This window comes from Hyla sarda, chromosome 11 (assembly GCF_029499605.1).
Source record: "Hyla sarda isolate aHylSar1 chromosome 11, aHylSar1.hap1, whole genome shotgun sequence".
NCBI lineage: Eukaryota > Metazoa > Chordata > Amphibia > Anura > Hylidae > Hyla > Hyla sarda.
The window spans coordinates 39,991,708-40,011,028 of NC_079199.1; the positions used below are offsets into that span (position 1 = coordinate 39,991,708).

Here is a 19,321-nt window from a genome sequence, read left to right on the forward strand (position 1 = left end):
ATGTAGTTATTGTGCCCATTGACTGATTTTCCTTAAAACGTCTTCTTCTTTTTGCAGTACTTTACTATGGGTACTGCTAACAGATGGGGCCCCCCAAAAAAGCCCTTATATACACTCCTGTGTGTGGGGTGTTAGGTGGTTTGGTTTAGTCCTTTCTATTTCCTTCAGTATTACCTATGCTGCCAAAACAATATATTTTCACACTTGTGAAAAAAACATAGCTGGATTTTCTGACCACTAGGGGTACAGGGCAAGTACATGTTATGTGACAACAAATGTCATCTAAAATATTTGTGGGCCATATCTGCATCTTGCTGTCATTTTGGTTTTATTAGGGCCAGTTTACAGTACAGGAAATCGGCAAGGAATTTCCACAGTGGATCTGTGGCACTCAGTTTGCTGGAATTGGCGCTTCTGCCCAAGGCGGCTAAGGACCTAAGTGCCATCTTATAGACTGGTGCAGGAAACTCCTTTCTTTTTGGAACACTGATGACATCACGAGCACAGTGCTCTCTGCTGACATCTCTGTCCATTTTAGCAACCATGCATAGTAGATGTATGCTAAGGGCAGCATGGTGGCTCAGTGGTTAGCACTGCTGCCTTGCAGTGCTGGGAACTTGGGTTCAAATCCCACTAAGGACAACAATAAATAAAGTGTTGTTATAATATCAGCAGAGAGAACTGTGCTCGTGATGTCATCAGAGAGCATTCCAAAAGAAAAGAATTTCCTCTGTAGTATTCAGCAGCTAATAAGTACAGGAAGGATTTTTTTTTTAATAGAAGTAATTTACAAATATGTTTAACTTTCTGCCACCAGTTGATTTAAAAGAAAAAAGGTTTTAACCGGAGTACCCCTTTAACATTGCAAAACCAGAGCCCTAGCTTACTATGATTGGAAAACTTGTACGTGCTGTCACATGACATTTATAGCCCTAGTTTATTTTTATTTAAAGCTGGGACTACATGGTGTTTTTTGCCCATGACGAGGGTCAGGAAACCCATGGTCATCACATTGAACTTAGTATCTGTGAATTCACTTTGCAACCCATTAGACAAGAACCAGATGGTGGTTAATTTTAGATGGATTTCTTGTGACTGCCACTTATGTTCACTGCTACTTTTGGATTGTAATGCAGCCACATTAACTTTTTTTTTTTTTTTTTTTTGCCATGCAGCAGAATCCGCATTGATTTTTAATGTCATGGCAAAAATAACTGGCGATGGATTTCTTGCAATTGTTGGAGCAACGCAACCTCATTCACCTCATCTGATCCACACAGTGGATGGCCAAAATCACCATGTAACCTTTAGCCATAGGTGATGTATCATGACAAAGTCCAAGCCTGTGTGCAATTCTGATGACCTAAACCAGTGTTTTCCAAACAAGTTGTCTCCAGCTGTTGCAAAACTACAACTCCCAGAATGCCCGGACAGCCTTTGGCTGTCTGGGCATCCTGGGAGTTGTAGTTTTGAAACAGCTGGAGATGCACTGACAGCTGTCTGTAAGGCTGGGGCTACACACCAAATTTACATGCTGCCCCACATGATTATTGTAAGTGAAAGATGTGACTCACAAAAATCCATGTGACGTTACCATTGACCTCCATTTAAATTGCATGTGATTACAACTGCAGCGACTCGCACCAAATACATTGGTCACGTGACCAAAACGATGGTGAAGCCCCAGTCTATTATGCCCATGTGAAACAAACCATAGGTTAGGGACGACACAAATATTTTGTTGAGCAACTAAACAAAATAGCCATCAATGGTAGCAAAGTCTGGCGCAACTTGCTGAAAATCTCTTGGATTATTTGTTTGCTACTGTTGCATGTGATGCTGGTTTGTCATAGCCCTAGTCTTAACGACTAGCTGCATTTTCACCAATGCGACGAGTTGCAAATCACAAGGCTGAAACGTGTTTTATATAAACTTATTTATAGAAGGATTTTTTTTTTCTGATGTATGCTATACAGCAGTATGTTCCTTTTTATCGTGAGAATTAAAAAATAGAAAAGTAATATATTTTGCCTTATGACGGCGTAGTTGGCTTTTTTTTGTTTTACTAAACCGACAAAAACGCAGTGTGAACTTAGCCTTAAATTCCAGCATTTAAAGCAGGGTTTTTTTTTTTTTTTGTTTTTTTTACAACTAATGACTCTAGTTGTTGTAAAACTACAACTGCCAGCATGTCCGGACTCTTATTCTAGATTCATCTTAGAATAAAGAGATTTGCTCAGCTGTTGCTTTCCATATATATATATATGTATATATAATTTTTTTTTTTTTTATTGTAATGAATGGAGCAGTGTTTCCCAACCAGGGAGCCTCCAGCTGTTGCAAAACTACAACTCCCAGCATGCCTGAACAGTTTTTGGCTGTCTGGGCATGCTGGGAGTTGTAGTTTTGCACCAGCTGGAGACGTACAATGTTTGGAAAACCCTAAGGGTACGTTCACAGGGGCAGAATGGGTCCGAAGGAAAATCTGCAAAACTGCCTCTATTGTGGATTTTCTGATGACCCGTTTAAGTCAATGGTAGTAAAATCTGCTGCGGATTTTCCGCAGCAAATGAGCTGCGGAAATTCCGCAGGTAATCCATCCGTGTGAACGTACCCTTAGGAGACTTATCAAGACCTCTTCAGTGGGAAAGGTGACCGGTTGCCCATAGAAACCAATCAGATCGTTTTTTTTTTGTTTCCCCCTTCAGAACCTGTATAAAAATTAAAGAAGCAATCTGGTTGCTATAGGCAACTGGTCAACTTCTCCTGGGCCGGGTTTGATAAATCTCCCCCTGTATACAAAGCAGAGCCGCTAAGATACAGCGCGGTCACGTGGCCCCAGCCTGTCAGTCACGCACACTTCAGCCCCGCCCCTCTTTTCCCAGCATACAGCAGCGTAAAAGCAAAACACCACGTGACACCCGGTGAGAAGAAGCTGTCATGGCGTCCCCCTGTGAGCGGGGAGCCCCGAGCTGGCAGCGCTTGGCGGCGGCGGCGGGGGGAAGCGGCAGCCCCCGCCGAGGGACGGAGCTGGTGGACTCTGTGGACGACGCGGAGGGGCTGTATGTGGCGGTGGAGCGCTGCCCGCTATGTAACACCACCCGCCGGAGGCTGACCTGCGCCAAGTGCGTCCAGAGCGGGGACTTCATCTTCTTTGACGGGAGGGACACGGAGAGGTAGGTGGGCGGGGGGGTCTATAGGCTGCGCCCCCTATGGACACTGTTCTGACACTGCTATGCCGCACATCGAGTGTCTCTATGGAAGTTGTCCCTGACTTGTAGCGACATTTTGGCTTTGTAAAAGGGAAGAAAATCCTTGATTTACGGCACTGCTGCAAAGATGTGATGGCAGCAGCCAATCACTTTCCATGGTGGTCTCCTGTCCTACATTGCTGCCAGTACAACTCCTATCATGCAGCGATTGACCAAGGTGGATACTTACATTTTAGGCTGGCCACTTGTGTCAACGGTGACCAAACTGTGGACCTCCAGATGTTGCAAAACTACAACTCCCAGCATGCCCGGACAGCCGTTGGCTGTCCGGGCATGCTGGGAGTTGTAGTTTTGCAACATCTGGAGGCCCGCAGTTTGGAGACTGTTGATATAGTGGATGTGATGATGCTGAAGAAAATGGCGCAGGTATAAGCCCAGTCTCTGGGTACCTTCACATGAGCGGATTTGATCAGAGGTTTCCGAAATCTGCCGAGGGTAAACCTGCAACGAAAAACTGACAGCACATCTGACCCGTGTGAGCAGACCCTAAGGGTACGTTCACACAGGTGGATTTAAAGGGAAACTGTCAGCTTTCTCCCCCCCCCCCCCCCCGCACTAACCTGCAGTACTGGCTGGTAGTGCGGGGGCCGCTGATCAGTCTGATCCTTACCCTGCCCGGATCCACTGCGCCGTTCGGCCTTAATCTTCTATGTTTGAGAAATGCTATTGAGGTGCCAACTTGCACTTGCCAGGCTAACTGGCACTCTGGCGTCACCACCACCACCGGCCGCAGCGCCGCCCACCTCATCAATATTCCTCCCCTCCCTCTTCATTACTGAGACGGGAGGAATATCGATGAGCTGGGTGGTGCTCCGGCACTGATGTCAGAGTGCCAGTTAGCCCGGCCAGTGCCAGTTAGCACCTCATTAGCATATACTAAAAATAGAAGATTGCGGCGGATCCAGGCACGGTAAGGATCACACTGATCAGCGTCCCCCGCACTACCAGCCAGTACCGCAGGTTAGTGTGGGTGGGGGGTGGAGAAAGCTGACAGTTTTCATATTTAAGCTGAGTTTTCCCGCAGCAGATTACATTGACTTCATTGTGCAAATTTTCCCCTGTGGCTTAAATGGTCTTCTAAATCCACCCGTGTGATCTTACCCATAAAGGGGGTTTCCACCCTCAAACTTTTTTTTTTTTTTTTTTAAAGGAAAACTGTCATCAATGTCACTGCACTAACCTGCTGCTCCAGGTGTGTAGTGTGGGTGATGTGATGACAACCGTACTTGTGTGTCTGTGATCCCTACTTGTGTGTCTGTGATCCCTACTTGTGTGTCTGTGATCCCTGCTCCCGTTGTTGCGGTATCTACATTCGGCAGGCTTGGGGCACAGGCAGAGCTTCGTGATGTCACCGCTGCGGTTTCCCCAGGACTGCTCGCAGCAGGGCCCAGCAGAGAAACAGCAGCGGTGACCTCACGAAGCATCAGAGGTGAGTACTGGCTGCTGCTTGCAGCCTTTTTCAGCTCCTGCTCTCTCTTCAAAGACCGGTATTGCGAAATGACATTAATGTACACCATTTTGCTTTAAAGGAGTACTGCAGCCATAGACACTTATCCCCTATCTGCAGGACCAGGGATAAGTGTCTGATCGTGGGCAGTCTGACCGCAGGGGAACTGGCGGTACTGTGGCTTATGCGCGTGTCGTCATCCTCACTGAGGTCAGTGACACGCTCCGTCTATACAGCTCCATGGCAGAGGCGGGGCTGCACGCTGAGTCTCCACCTCTCCCATAGAGATACATTGAGGGGACGTGTCGGCCGGGGCATCACCCTCCTGCACGGGAGATCACGAGGGGTCCCCACAATCAGACACTTATCCCCTATCCTGCAGATAGGGATAAGTGTCCCGTGGCTGCAGATCTCCTTGAATGCAATCCAGTCCATGACTTAACCCATTCCTGCCCTATGACATATAGTTAAAGGGGTTATCTAGCTGACAAAAACGTGTCAAATATATATATTCTTATCCCAAATAAAAGCATCCAGAAATATTGAAGTAATGAGTTGGGGTGCTCGCATATTCAGTACCTCTGTCCACCAGTTCCACTATCCAAATATGCAAATAGATGCAGCACACCTGCATCTATCTATCTATCTATCTATCTATCTATATATATATATATATATATATAAAAAAAATTCCGGACATAATATATTTGACTAGATATACACTGAATTAGTAGCTGTGGCTCAGCTCCCCTTTACTGTGTACATCAGAGTGCAGTGACTGCGCCAAACAGCTGATTAGGAGGGGGGTGTCGGCGCTCCCACCTCTCAGATATTGATGTTCTGTCCTGAGCTTAAGCCTAGAGACGAGCGAACTTGCAGTAAATTCGATTCGTCACGAACTTCTCGGCTCGGCAGTTGATGACTTATCCTGCATAAATTAGTTCAGCTTTCCGGTGGGCTGGAAAAGGTGGATACAGTCCTAGGAGACTCTTTCCTAGGACTGTATCCACCTTTTCCAGCCCACCGGAGCACCTGAAGGCTGAACTAATTTATGCAGGAAAAATCAGCAACCGCCGAGCGGAGAAGTTCGTGACGAATCGAATTCACTGTAAGTTCGCTCATCTCTAGTTAGGCCATCAATTTAAAACATTTTAGAAGACTTCTTTAACGCACAGTGGGTAATATGATGGAAATGAACATTTAGTAGAAGAAATCCATGAGATGGCACTGCCTTTTCTTACTGCTGGGTCCTCTTGGAATGTGTCCTCTTACATAACCTGTTATGACTGGAGGCCACAGTGGTGATTAATGGTGTTTTTAATCTATTTATTTATTTATATTTTTGGTTGCCATTTTGCTCATAGTGCCATCTAGTGGTAGTCTTGTGCTATTGTAATGATAGACATTGGAATAAATGAGGCATCTTCCAGTTTACTGTGTTTCTGTGGGTGGCAGGAACATTCTCAACTGCAGATTTTACCTATATTAACTTATTTCTACACTTAACACTAAAATATGCAATGACAAATCTTAACAACTTGCAGATCTACCTTACCCTTAAGCAGTGCTTTCCCAACAGTGTGTCTTCAGCTGTTGCAAAACTACAACTACCAGCATGCCCGGACAGCCTTTGGCTGTCCGGGCATGCTGGGAGTTGTAGTTTTGCAACACCTGAAGACACACTTTTGGGAAAACGGTGCCCTAAAGAGCAGGGTTGAGTGAATCTACAGTATCAGTTGCCAGACCTGAAGCTAATATTGTTTAATTTAGTCTTGAATAAGTTATTAAGAGGAGGAAGGTGGCAGTCCAGAGTCTTTTATCTGATTTTATTTGGGGAATTAGACTTTTACATGGCTAAATGAATTGACCACTGAGGTATTAAAAAAAAAAAAACTATCGACAATTATTGAAATGAACCCCTTTTTCAGATAGGAAATATTTGCAAATATGGAAATGGTGTTATTAAAAAACAGAAAAAACTAACATAAGACGGGTCTAATAAAATGAGCACAAAGCACAAATCCGCGTTCCCTCACTGAAAATGGGGGAATATGTGTAGTGCTAAAATGTCCCTACAGAGGAATGGAGATGACGCTCCACATGTCAGGTTGCCGTCCCTTCAGCGTTGTAGCTTTTCCAATAGATCTGTATACGGCTATTAGAATATAGTGATTTTTGGCGTCTGCAGCAGTCATTGCTGGCCATTAGGATGACATTGACGGATGTAAATGGCAGGTCTGCTGATATTGATATCCGTGCCATTATATATGGAGATGTAAAGATCTGTCCCAAAGATGTCCTAAGGCAAGTTAGAGGGATTAAAGGGGAATGCTGGTACTTTTTCCTCTTATCCTTTATCAACAGGATAGTCGGTAACTTTCTGATCACGGGAGTCCAATTGCTGGGACCCCCCCCCCCATAATCTCTTGCCCAGCGTCCTGATGTTCTGAAGATTTGTGTTCAGAACACAGACTATCCTCGTGCACGGAGTGGCGATGGTGGATGCACTCCCGCCGTGCACTGTCTATAGGAGAGCTGGCAATGCATGAGTACAGTGCTCTCCCATAGACAGTGCATAGTACAGACAAGGAGAGCGCTCCTAGTGTGATACCGTAATGCAAAGATAATATGAACAAACAAGAAAACTTGCTCACCAAGTAAAGTTGTACTGCGACCAAGTACAACTATGGTGAAGGCGTGAAGTGACCCTGCAACGGGCGAAGAACGGCAGCTGCTCCTGGACACACAGGCGAAGTAATTAAACGGATCCCTCCAAGGAACAACCCAGGATAGAGGCAGCGCACAGGACTTCAAAGGTAAAATGGTTTATTTACCCGGCATGCAACGCGTTTCGCTGGATAACCAGCTTCATGCCTGATGAAGCTGGTTATCCAGCGAAACACGTTGCATGCCGGGTAAATAAACCATTTTACCTTTGAAGTCCTGTGCGCTGCCTCTATCCTGGGTTGTTCCTTGGAGGGATCCGTTTAATTACATAGACAGTGCATGTCGACCACCTCTGCTCTGTGCAGTCCATAGTCTGTACGGAGAACCAGACGGCCATATTGTATTTCAACATTTTCAGTTCTTTTGTTCTCCAGGCCGCCATTTGTCTCTTTTCGCTCAGTGTATATGCATGCGGGGCTGAGCTGAGGCTGAAGAAATGTTCATTAATGGTTATGGAACATGTATGGCCAGCAAACATCGGCTTATTCAGCCCTTTAAAATTGATGGTCTGCCCACAGCATTGGCAATTAACATTAGATCGGTGGCTGTGGTGCTTGGGCGGGCACCATGGTGTCCTTAGCCTGGGAGTTGAAGTTTAGCAACAGCTGGAGGCACACTGTCACCCAGTAATTGGCTAGTCAGCTGCTGAGACGTTCATTTAGCATTACATGCATTTAGAGCAACACTGCCTTTTTATGTAGCATCTCTGTTGGCGCTTTAGTGGGAGAAATATCTTATTATAAGCATGGAAAACTCCGAGAGCAGCACTCCTAGGGTCAATGCAGTGATGATAGGGTGCGTTCAGTTGCTGCAGATCCCGGTTACGAATCCCTCCAAGTAGAAAACGAAAGGCAACTGCACTCCCATATATTGCAGAAAAAAAGGGTCTTTATTCACACAAACGTGAAGGTGGCGACTTTTCGGCTAGCTCACCTAGCCATTATCAAGCTATACAATTTGCAAACTGGTGAGTATATATGGCCGCGCAGGGCCAGTCAATTAGTGACCTCATATTACAAAATACAATGAAAACAGTTCATCAAACATAATAAATAATGATCGAAGTGCAATAAGAGTATCCTTAAGGCCTCCCATATCGGGGCGCTAAAGTGTCAAATAGTTAAAAACTATCTAAAACAATATATGTATATAAAAACAGTGTATACATGTCCATTTGCAGGTGCGCATTCTTAATTGTCTGGGCGGGGGCACGGGCACTCACCAGATCAATCCAGGAGACAGCAGGTAAACAAAAGCCATGTGTTATGGCGACGGAACGCCGATCCTGTCAGCGTTCGTTCTGGAGGCGGAGATGACGTCGCTGCTAAAACATCCGCTGGTTGTTGCTAGGTTGCGTGTAAGCTTCTGCCTGCACAGGCGCCTTGAAGCTACTGGTTCCACCGCAGCCATCTTTATGTAGGGCAAACAGATCACAGCAATCTCCACCTGTTCCTCTAGCCCATAGGTCAAACAGGGTTGCTGTGGGTTTCACTGCCCGCCCCGTTAACCCTTCCCTGTCTGCCTCTGGTCCCACCGGCATTGGCGGTTGCCCTAGGCAACAGGTGGCACAGAACAGGATCCAAGAGAAGTGAACATAGTCCTTGTTATAATGTGGCAAAAATGTAAATTAGCATGTGGTTGCAGCCGTCAATCCCCTTCCAGGAAAATATTTTTTTGTTACATGTCATCAAACATAATAAATAATGATCAAAGTGCAATAAGAGTATCCTTAAGGCCTCCCATATAGGGATGTAAGAAAAAATCGATTCCCGCGATTATCACGATTTTTCACTTGCCGATACTGAATCAATTCAAAAATATTTTGAATCGATTCAGTATCGGCAAGTGAAAAATCGCTTTAGTGATGTGGAATTTGTATCTCCTGATGCACAGAAAGCATGTCCCGGGCATCAGGAGATACAAGTTCCACATTTTGTCAGCCGGATCTGACACGACTCGTGCCCGCTCCATACTCTGCAGCCCCCGACTGTTCTTAGTAGGCGGGGGCCGCCGCTAATAGCCAGCATGCGGCGATCGCTGCAGCTGGCTATTAACCCTTTAGATCGCCGCTGTCAAAGCTGACAGCGGCGTCTAAAGGGAGATGTGTAGGCTCTCCGTGGCTCTGTCATTGATAGAGCCTGGCCGGACCAGGCTCTATCAATGGATCGCAGATAAATGGAGTTCAATAGAACTCTATTCATCTGTCTGAGGAATCTAATGATTCCTAAAAGACTAAAGTGTACAAAAAAAAATAAATAAATAAAGTTTTAATAAAAGCATAAAAGACATTGTTTTTTAAACAGAATCGGGATATATCGCGATGTATCGTCACCTAGACGATATCGCGATATATCGGGATATATCGAATCGCCACACTGGTATCGCGATTCGAATCGAATCGCCAAATTCTTGGCGATTCACACCCCTAGGTCGGGGCGCTAAAGTGTCAAATAGTTAAAAACTATCTAAAACAATATATGTATATAAAAACAGTGTATACATGTCTATGTGCAGGTGCGCATTCTTAATTGTCTGGGCATCTCTGTTGTAGCATCTCTGTTGGCACTTTAGTGGAAAAATATCTATCTTATTATAAGCATGAGGAGTTAGAGGCATGGCCAGGGCACTGTCCACAATGCTTCTACCTGCTCATTTTTAAGGACAACTAGGGCTCCATCAGGATCAAAGTATACCCTCCTCCTTGAAGGCGTTGTCTTCGTCAAAGAAGAAGAAGAGGAGGTAGAGGTGTCTTTTCCTCTATAGCCCCACTTGAGATGCTACATTCAGGTACCGATGCTCTAACCTCAATTAATGCTATACGCACATCCCAGCAGTTTCCTAGCAATTCCTGGGTGACAGGTTCCGTTAACATATACACTGCTCAAAAAAATACAGGGGACACTAAGGTAACACATCCTAGATCTGATTGAATGAACTATCGCATCTGTCACATGTGCTCAGTGTGAACCTGATTTCATCTGTGAACAGCACAGGGCACCAGTGGTGAATTTGCCAATCTTGCTGTTCTCTGGCAAATGCCAAACGTCCTGCACGGTGTTGGGCTGTAAGCACAACTCCACCTATTGGATGTCGGGCCCTCATCATACCACCCTCATGGAGTCTGTTTCTGACCCTTTGAGTGGACACATGCAGATTTGTGGCCTGCTGGAGGTCATTTTGCAGGGCTCTAGCAGTGCTCCTCCTGCTCCTCCTTGCACCAAGGCAGAGGTAGCGGTCCTGCTGCTGGGTTGTTGCCCTCCTACGGCCTCCTCCACATCTCCTGATGTACTGGCCTGTCTCCTGGCACCTCCATGCTCTGGACACTACGCTGACAGACACAGCAAACCTTCTTGCCACAGCTCGCATTGATGTGCCATCCTGGATGAGCTGCACTACCTGAGCCGCTTGTGTGGGTTGTAGACTCCGTCTCATGCTGCCCCTAGAGTGAAAGCACCGCCAGCATTCAAAAGTGACCAAAACATCAGCCAGAAAGCAAAAGAACTGCGAAATGGTCTGTGGTCACCACCTGCAGAACCACTCCTTTATTGGGGGTGTCTTGCTAATTGCCTATAATTTCCACCTGTTGTCTGTTCCATTTGCACAACAGCATGTGACATTGATTGTCAATCAGTGTTGCTTCCTGAGTGGACAGTGTGATTTCACAGAAGTGTCATTGACTTGGAGTTACATTGAGTTGTTTGTGTTCCCTTTATATATTTTTTGAGCAGTGTAGCATTTATTCTAGAAATCTACTACACGTTACATTGATAGGAAGTGAGAATTATTTTCCTATACACAGAAAGTATCTCACGTTGCGATGATATCATGTGCGGTATAGATCATACAGACAGGATGTGTAGACACGTATGATGTCATGTTGATGCCAGCTCGCTGAACCTCATTCTTTTCTGTCTGTGTCCTACATCCCGAGCCAGCCCTGCCCTCTGAGACAGTCACTGCACCCATCGTGCGCCTGGTTCCTGTTTCCATAAACGATTGGATCATCTAGGAGAGAAGCCTGGACGTGTAATTACTAGCATGAAATATGCAGGTTCTTAGAGGTATTGTAGACCAGAGCAGGATAAATGTTTCTATTAGGGCCATACACTATAATTGGAGCTTTAGAATGCATACAGAACCACAGTGTATGAACACGGCCTAAAAGGTTTGTTCCACGTTGGAGATGCCAAACACCACTGTATGGGTATGTTTACACAGTGCAATGTCTGTGCAGAATTCTGCAATGAGTTTAATGGGATTCTACTGCACACAGTGGAATTTCTGGCCAAAATCCTGATTCTAGCGTCCAGACATTCTTTTTTTTTTTTTTTTTTTTTTTTTGGCGGATATAGCTCTGAAATGCATTGCTGTCTATGAGACGGCGCATTTCTGCGTGCCCACCGGAACTTGCAAATATGCATAATGTCTGCCTGTGTTTTCTGGGCGGACATTCCGCACATTCTCCTACCGTGTAAACATACCCTATGGGGGGCATTTTTCATTGCAGGAAAAGCTTTTTCATTTTTTATGCTCCAGGAAAAACCATTTTTTAAATATCAACTGGCTCCAGAAAGGTAAACAGATTTGTAAATTACTACTATTAAAAAAATCTTAATTCTTTCAGTACTTATGAGCTTCTGAAGTTGAGTTGTTCTTTTCTGTCTAAGTGCTCTCTGATGACACCTGTCTCGGGGACCGCCCAGTTTAGAAGCAAACCCCATAGCAAACCTCTTCTACTCTGTGCAGTTCCCGAGACAAGCAGAGATGTCAGCAGAGAGCGCTGTTGCCAGACAGAAAACAACAAGTCAACTTCAGCAGCTGATAATTATTGAAAGGATTAAGATTTTTTTAATAGAAGTAATTTACATATGTGTTTAACTTTCTGGCACCAGTTAATTAAAAAAAAAAAAAAAAAAAATTATAATTTCCACCGGAGTACCCCTTAAAATTATGAGCACAAGTTTGCATACTGTTTTGTAAGTTTTTGAAGCATACGTTTTCCTAAACTGATTAAATATAGTGATGTAAATGGCATGCACCCCGAGTGCTTCCGATGAGCAGATGATGAGCGGGCACCCTCCAGGATCTGTCTCTGTTCGGGAGGATTAATGCAGGAATAGGAAGCATTAGGGTATGTTCACACTGAGGTATTTCCTCGAGTAATTCCGCTAGCTTTTTCAGCTTGAAATTATTCAGCAATTGATTTTCCATTCACTTCAATGTATTTTCCACTTCCAGTAAATTCTGCTCGCTGAATTCAGTTCCGCTTGAAGAAAGAACATGTTCGTTCTTCAAGCAGTATTCAATGGTAAAAAAAAAATTCTGCCCGACATCGTTTTCAAGTGGAATTCAGAAAAGAAGAATTAAATAGCCTCCTCCTTCATTCCTCTTCATTTCTGCGTGGAAATTCCACCTGCATACTACTTGATTGATAAAAGGACAGAAGGCAACAATTTCCTGACCGAAATTCTATTATGAACATAAAACATACCCTTATAAAACAGCTGGGATTGGATTTGAGTGCAATGCAGCTTTCTGCCAGCAGAGGGCATACTTGGCAAGCATTTAATAGGGAAGTCAGGCACTGCTGAGTGGTGTGACCGTACTGTGACACTAGGGGACGAATGGAAGAAGAATTGGAAGACTGCACTCCAAAGCAGGGATAGTGAAGACAAAAAAAAAGTTTATTCACCCACTATCTTTACTATCCCTGCATTGGACTGCCGTCTTCCAATTCTTCTACCTTACTTACATTGTTGTCCGTGGTCTGGTCATGAGGACTGGGCACCCCCGGGACTTTTTAAAGTTCATCACAGTGCACCACTCATTTACTCTACTTGTAGGGTACGAATGGTGATACCCTGATGCTCTTACTACTGGGGGAACAGAGAAGGGTTGTTTAGCAGCCACTACTACTGGGTTTGGTGGGCTGGTTCTGCACCTGCTACTGGGTAAGGGGGTACCACCGCTAATAGGGTGAGGAAGGGTGTATACTACTTCTAAGGAGACACTCTGCTGCTCCTACATCAGGAAATGATTTGAGGTCCATAGGTCCTGGTTGGGAAGTGTTTGCAGTCGATTTCACTTGCCAACGGCTGTCTGGGCATGCTGGGAGTTGTAGTTTTGCAACATCTGGAGGTCTGCAGTAGGGATCGACCGGTTATCGGTATGGCCGATATTATCGGCTGATAATCACGATTTTGTGCATTATCGGTATCGGCATAATGCCCCGCCGCACCGCGACCGCGACCGAAGGCTGTCCGGGCATGCTGGGAGTTGTAGTTTTGCAACAGTTGGAGACACGCTATTTAGAAAACATTACACTATTAACTCCTTGGATGCAGTGTTTTTTCTTTTCTTTTTTTTTTTTGGAAGGGAAAATGTCTTGTGTGAACCCACCCTAAGATGAGAATTTTCTGCAGTCATGCGAGCGCTTCCTCCCCTATATCATGTCTGAAGTCCTGTGTGACTGGTTCTCCACTTGAAGTCTGGGCAGGAATTGCCCTTTAAGGGTGCGGTCACACCGCCGTCTTTCCCCGTTTTATTTATCCCCGTTTCGGTTCCGTTCTTCCAGGCTGTAAACGGATTAAAAAGCGTTTAAAAAAAAATCCCATTCATGTCAATGGGATTTTGTTTACATCCTTTTGCACCCGTGTGCACTCATTCCCATTTTTTTCTGCAGAAAAAACGGCACATGCAGTATTTTTTCTGCCAGAAAAAAAAAGGAAGAAAAAAACGGACACAGTAAATTTAACATTGAAGTCTATGGAAAACAGATGAGCCTTTAATGTCATCCGTTTGCATCAGTTTTTTGATCCGTTTTTACTTCTCAGCATGCTTAGAACAAAAAAAAAATGTTTCTTGGATTATTAACTGAACAATAACGGATACAAACGGATAACATCCGTTTGCATCCGTCATTGTCCGTTTTTTGGGGTTTTTTTTGACGAGAGAAGAACGGGACGGGTCTAGACGGCCGTGTGAACGCAGCCTAATCCCAGCATTGATGATGCCTGAGGAAACTTGAAGAAACCTATTGATAACATAAGGATAGCGCTGACTGTATCGCCTGCAGGACAGCTGTCGGCCCTCCTCTCCTCTCGTGTCTAGCATCTGGCATGTGTTGTGTTTGGTCATTGTCTTTCTATCAGTTGTAGCAAGTAAAACCTAAAGAAACGTCAATTATTAAGGAGCAAGTATCATGAAGCATCATGAAGAAATACTCCTTTTATATCTGCGGAAGACCTCTTTTCCTCCCTGGTATTAGTAACATTATGGTCTCTCTTCTTCGTCCTGATCAGCTGTCGTGGGGCAGGATTTAGTAGGCGGCAATCCCTGAAGATGATGTTTTGTAAGCAAGAAAAATTAGCAAGTGTACGAATCTGAGCCAATTTATAATGGGCCAAAATATGACGATTTGTAGAATAAAAAAAAAAAAGTGTGCTCCTAGTGAAATACTACTTAAAGGGGTACTCTGGCGCTAAACATCTTATCCCCTATCAAAAGGATAGGGGATAAGATGTGTGATCGCGGGGATCCTGCCGCTGGGAACTCCCGCGATCTCTCCCGCAGCACATCTGTTTTTCAGCTGCACAGAGCGAGGATCACCCTGGCTGATGACAGACGGTGCAGGGGGCGGAGTATCATGACATCACGGCCCCGCACCCTGGTGATGTCACACCCCTCCCCGCCCATCAATGCAAGTCTATGGGAGTTGCTGTGACTTCACAATACTCCGTCCCCTGCACCGCCCGTCATGAGCCACAGAGTGATCCTCGCTCTGTGCAGCTTAAAAACGGGGTTGCTGCAGGAGAGATCGGTGGGGTCCCCCCAATCTAACATCTTATCCCCTAATGATAGGGGATAAGATGTTTAGTGCCGGATTACCTCTTTAAAGGGGTACTCCGCCCCTAGACATCTTATCCCCTATCCAAAGGATAGGGGATAAGATGTCAGATCGCCGCGGTCCCGCTGCTGGGGAGTCCTGGGATCCCCGCTGCGGCACTGCGCTATCATTACTGCACAGAGCGAGTTCGCTCTGTGCGTAACGACGGGCGATACAGGGGATGGAGCCGTGTGACGTCATGGCTCCGCCCCTCGTGACATCACGGCCCGTCCCCTTAATGCAAGTCTATGGCAGGGGGCGTGACGACCGCCGCGCTCCCTCCCATAGACTTGTATTGAAAGGGGCGGGCCGTGATGTCACGAGGGGCGGAGCCGTGATTACGTGCAGAGCGAACTGGCTCTGTGCTGTAATGATAGCGCAGTGCCGCAGCGGGGATCCCGGGGCTCCTCAGCAGCGGCACCGCGGCGATCTGACATCTTATCCCCTATCCTTTGGATAGGGGATAAGATGTCTAGGGGCGGAGTACTCCTTTAAGTAGTAGTGCAATGTAAGGGGTAAATCTCCTTACCAGGTGCACCTTGTTCAATAAATACCATTTTATTCTATTCTTTGGCAAAATCCAATTTTTGGGGTTTGGCGCCACTCTGGATGTCCAATTTTTGTTGCTTTTTTTTTCTTCAAAAATATGATGGTTGGATGACTAGTTCAAGGCATCTCAAACGGTTCTTGTAGGGTGCCCCTCGTATTCTGTGTGTAATGCGAATACAGCAACAGTCTGCAGTGTCTCATTGATGACTGTGGGGAAGGAAGGCTAGCCTATCTGGTCCAGTCCTACAGAACAACTACTGTAGCACCAATTGCTGGCTATGATAGAAAGGTGTTGGTACACACAGGGCATTGCAGCTTGCTATATGTGGGGCTGTTCTGCCATAGGCCAGCGCCAATGCTGCCCCCATCCACTGCTAACAGTGCTTACAGATCAAGACGCAAACATCATAACTGGACCAAATCGCATTAGAAGAAGGTGGCATAATCGGGAGCAGCATGTTTTACATTACATGGTGTGTGTGTCATTTACCAAGGGAAGAAAGGGCACCAGGGAACACATTACAAAGAAGACAAGGTGGTGCAGACAGTGTCATGCTAGACAGTATTCTGGTTGGAAATCTCAGGTACAACTGTTTATCAACCACTTTAGGAACCACTGTAGAATATGTCGGCCTTTTAGAAGTCCCATACCGCATTAATAGACAGTAATAAGTGACTGGTTTTTTACCCTACCATGCAGAGCCATTGTTACAGCTTTACAGCAGCCATCTTGACCAGATCACTACAACGTACCAGGGCACAGCGACATACATGTATGTTGTGTGTGTGTCCTTTAAGAGAATGTGTTGTCTAGAGCCATATACTGATTTTTGTTTTCTATTTTCTAATTGTATTTAATTCTTTTGTACATAAGTGCAGCCATTTTATCTATGCAGTTTTTAACAGCATTTAGTTATATTCATTACAGCAGGCCCGGTGGACATACATGCAAGTTCTCATACTTAAAAAGATGAGAGAGGCCTGTAATTTTCATCATAGGTATATCTCAACTATGAGAGACATAATGAGAAAAAAAATCCATAAAATCACATTGTCTGATTTTTAAAGAATTTATTTGCAAATTATGGTGGGAAATAAGTATTTGGTCAATAACAAAAGTTAATCTCAATACTTTGTTATATGCCCTTTGTTGGCAATGACAGAGGTCAAATGTTTTCTGTAAGCCTTCACAAGGTTTTCACACACTGTTGCTGGTATTTTGGCCCATTCCTCCATACAGATCTCCTCTACAGCAGTGATGTTTTGGGGCTGTCGCTGGGCAACACAGACTTTCAACTCCCTCTAAAGGTTTTCTATGGGTTGAGATCTGGAGACTGTCTAGGCCACTCCAGGACCTTGAAATACTTCTTACAAAGCCACTCCTTCGTTGCCCTGGCAGTGTGTTTGGGATCATTGTGATGCTGAAAAACCCAGCCATGTTTCATCTTCAATGCCCTTGCTGATGGAAGGAGGTTTTCGCTCAAAATCTCATGATACATGGCCCCATTCATTCTTTCCTTTACACGGATCAGTCGTCCTGGTCCCTTTGCAGAAAAACAGCCCCAAAGCATGATGTTTCCACCCCCATGCTTCACAGTAGGTATGGTGTTCTTTGGATGCAACTCAGCATTATTTCTCCTCCAAACATGACTAGTTGAGTTTTTCCAAAAAGTTCTACTTTGGTTTCATCTGACCATATGACATTCTCCCAATACTGTTCTGAATCATCCAAATGCTCTCTAGCAAACTTCAGACGGGCCCAGACATGTACTGGCTTAAGCAGGGGGACATGTCTGGCACTGCATGATTTGAGCCCCTGGAGGCGTAGTGTGTTACTGATGGTAGCCTTTGTTACTTTGGTCCCAGCTCTCTGCAGGTCATTCACTAGGTTGGGAGAGAAACGGCACCCAGGTCACATGGGGGGGGGGGGGGGGTTGCGGGGGGAATACCGTTAAATACCGTGAAACCGCCATCACTTAAAGAAATACTGTGATACACGTTTTTGCTCATACCGCCCAGCCCTACCATTGATATGAATAGAAAAGATGTCTGACCATATTGTGACCTGTGCAGAGGTCATTCCTAGAGTTTAAGATTATCTTAAATTATAGATGGACGATATTGTCTGAAGACACATTGTTTTTAAGTTCACAGCTGTACAATCTTGTGGACTGCAGCTTTCACTCAATAGTTGAAGTGTTAGAACTATTTCATACAGTGATGTCCTAGGGGGACTGGAGACGTGACGTCATGCCCCCTCCATTCAGTTCTATGGGAGGGGGTGTGACGGCCATCACACTCCCTCCCATAGACATGAATGGAGGGGCGTAGCGTGACGTCACGTCCCCAGTCCCTGAAACCCGGAGTTTTCTGAAACTGGAGACTCAGCACCCGCATAAAATGCGGGTGCTGCAGGGAGATTGCGGGGGGTCGCAGCAGCGGGCTCCCCGCGATCAGACATCTTATCCCCTATCCTTTGGATAGGGGATAAAATGTTTTTGCCTGGAATACCCCTATAACCCCTTAAGGACGCAGCCCTTTTTTGCAATTCTGACCACCGTCGCTTTACGAACTAATAACGCGAAAACGCTTTTACCAAATATTCTGATTCTGAGATTGTTTTTTCGTGACATATTCTACTTTATTTTGGTGGTAAATTTTCGTCGTTACTTGCATCCTTTTTTTGGTGAAAAATCCCAAAATGTTATGAAAATTTTGAAAATTTTGCATTTTTCTAACTTTGAAGCTCTCTAATTGTAAGGAAAATGGATATTCACAATAAATTTTATTTTTATTCACAAATACAATATGTCCACTTTATGTTGGCATCATAAAATGGACATTTTTGCTTTTTGAAAAAATTAGAGGGCTTCAAAGTAGAGCAGCAATTTTCAAAAATGTCATGAAAATTGCAAAATCTGAAGGGACAGATGTTACAGAACTTCAACTCCCAGCATGCCTGGGCAGTCTAGGCATGCTGAGAGTTGTAGTTTGGCAACATCTGGAGGGCTACCGTTTGGGCACCACTGTAACAGTGGTCTCCAAACTGTGACACTCCAGATGTTGCAAAACTACAACTGGGGACGTGATGTCACGCCACGCCCCCTCCATTCATGTCTATGGGAGGGGGCGTGATGGCCGTCACACCCCCTCCCATAGAAATGAATGGAGGGGGCGTGGCGTGACGTCACGTCCCCAGTCCACCTAGGACATCACTGTATGAAATAGTTCTAACACTTCAACTATTGAGTTGACATCCAGGGGGGGCAGAACGGGGGGTTGCCATGGGCAACCCACTGTCCTGCCCTGCCATTGGTCAGAATCAGTTCTGACCAATGGCAGGGGATAGGAGGAGATTGCAGCACTGCAACCTCACTCCTATCTCTCAGGATGATCAGGGCTGTCCCTGACTGCTTCGATCATCCCTATTTTCCGGGTGAT

General features: G+C 45.3%; 1 protein-coding gene across 1 annotated transcript in view; it reads left to right on the plus strand.

Moving 5' to 3' along the window:
* The first annotated feature begins 2,839 nt into the window (after positions 1-2,839).
* ATG14 (autophagy related 14) overlaps positions 2,840-19,321 on the plus strand; it is a 39,310-nt gene continuing 22,828 nt past the window's right edge. The window contains exon 1 of the mRNA XM_056545305.1: positions 2,840-3,176. Coding sequence (XP_056401280.1) covers positions 2,941-3,176 — 236 coding nt within the window. The 5' untranslated portion in view covers positions 2,840-2,940. The remainder of the gene's footprint in view (positions 3,177-19,321) is intronic.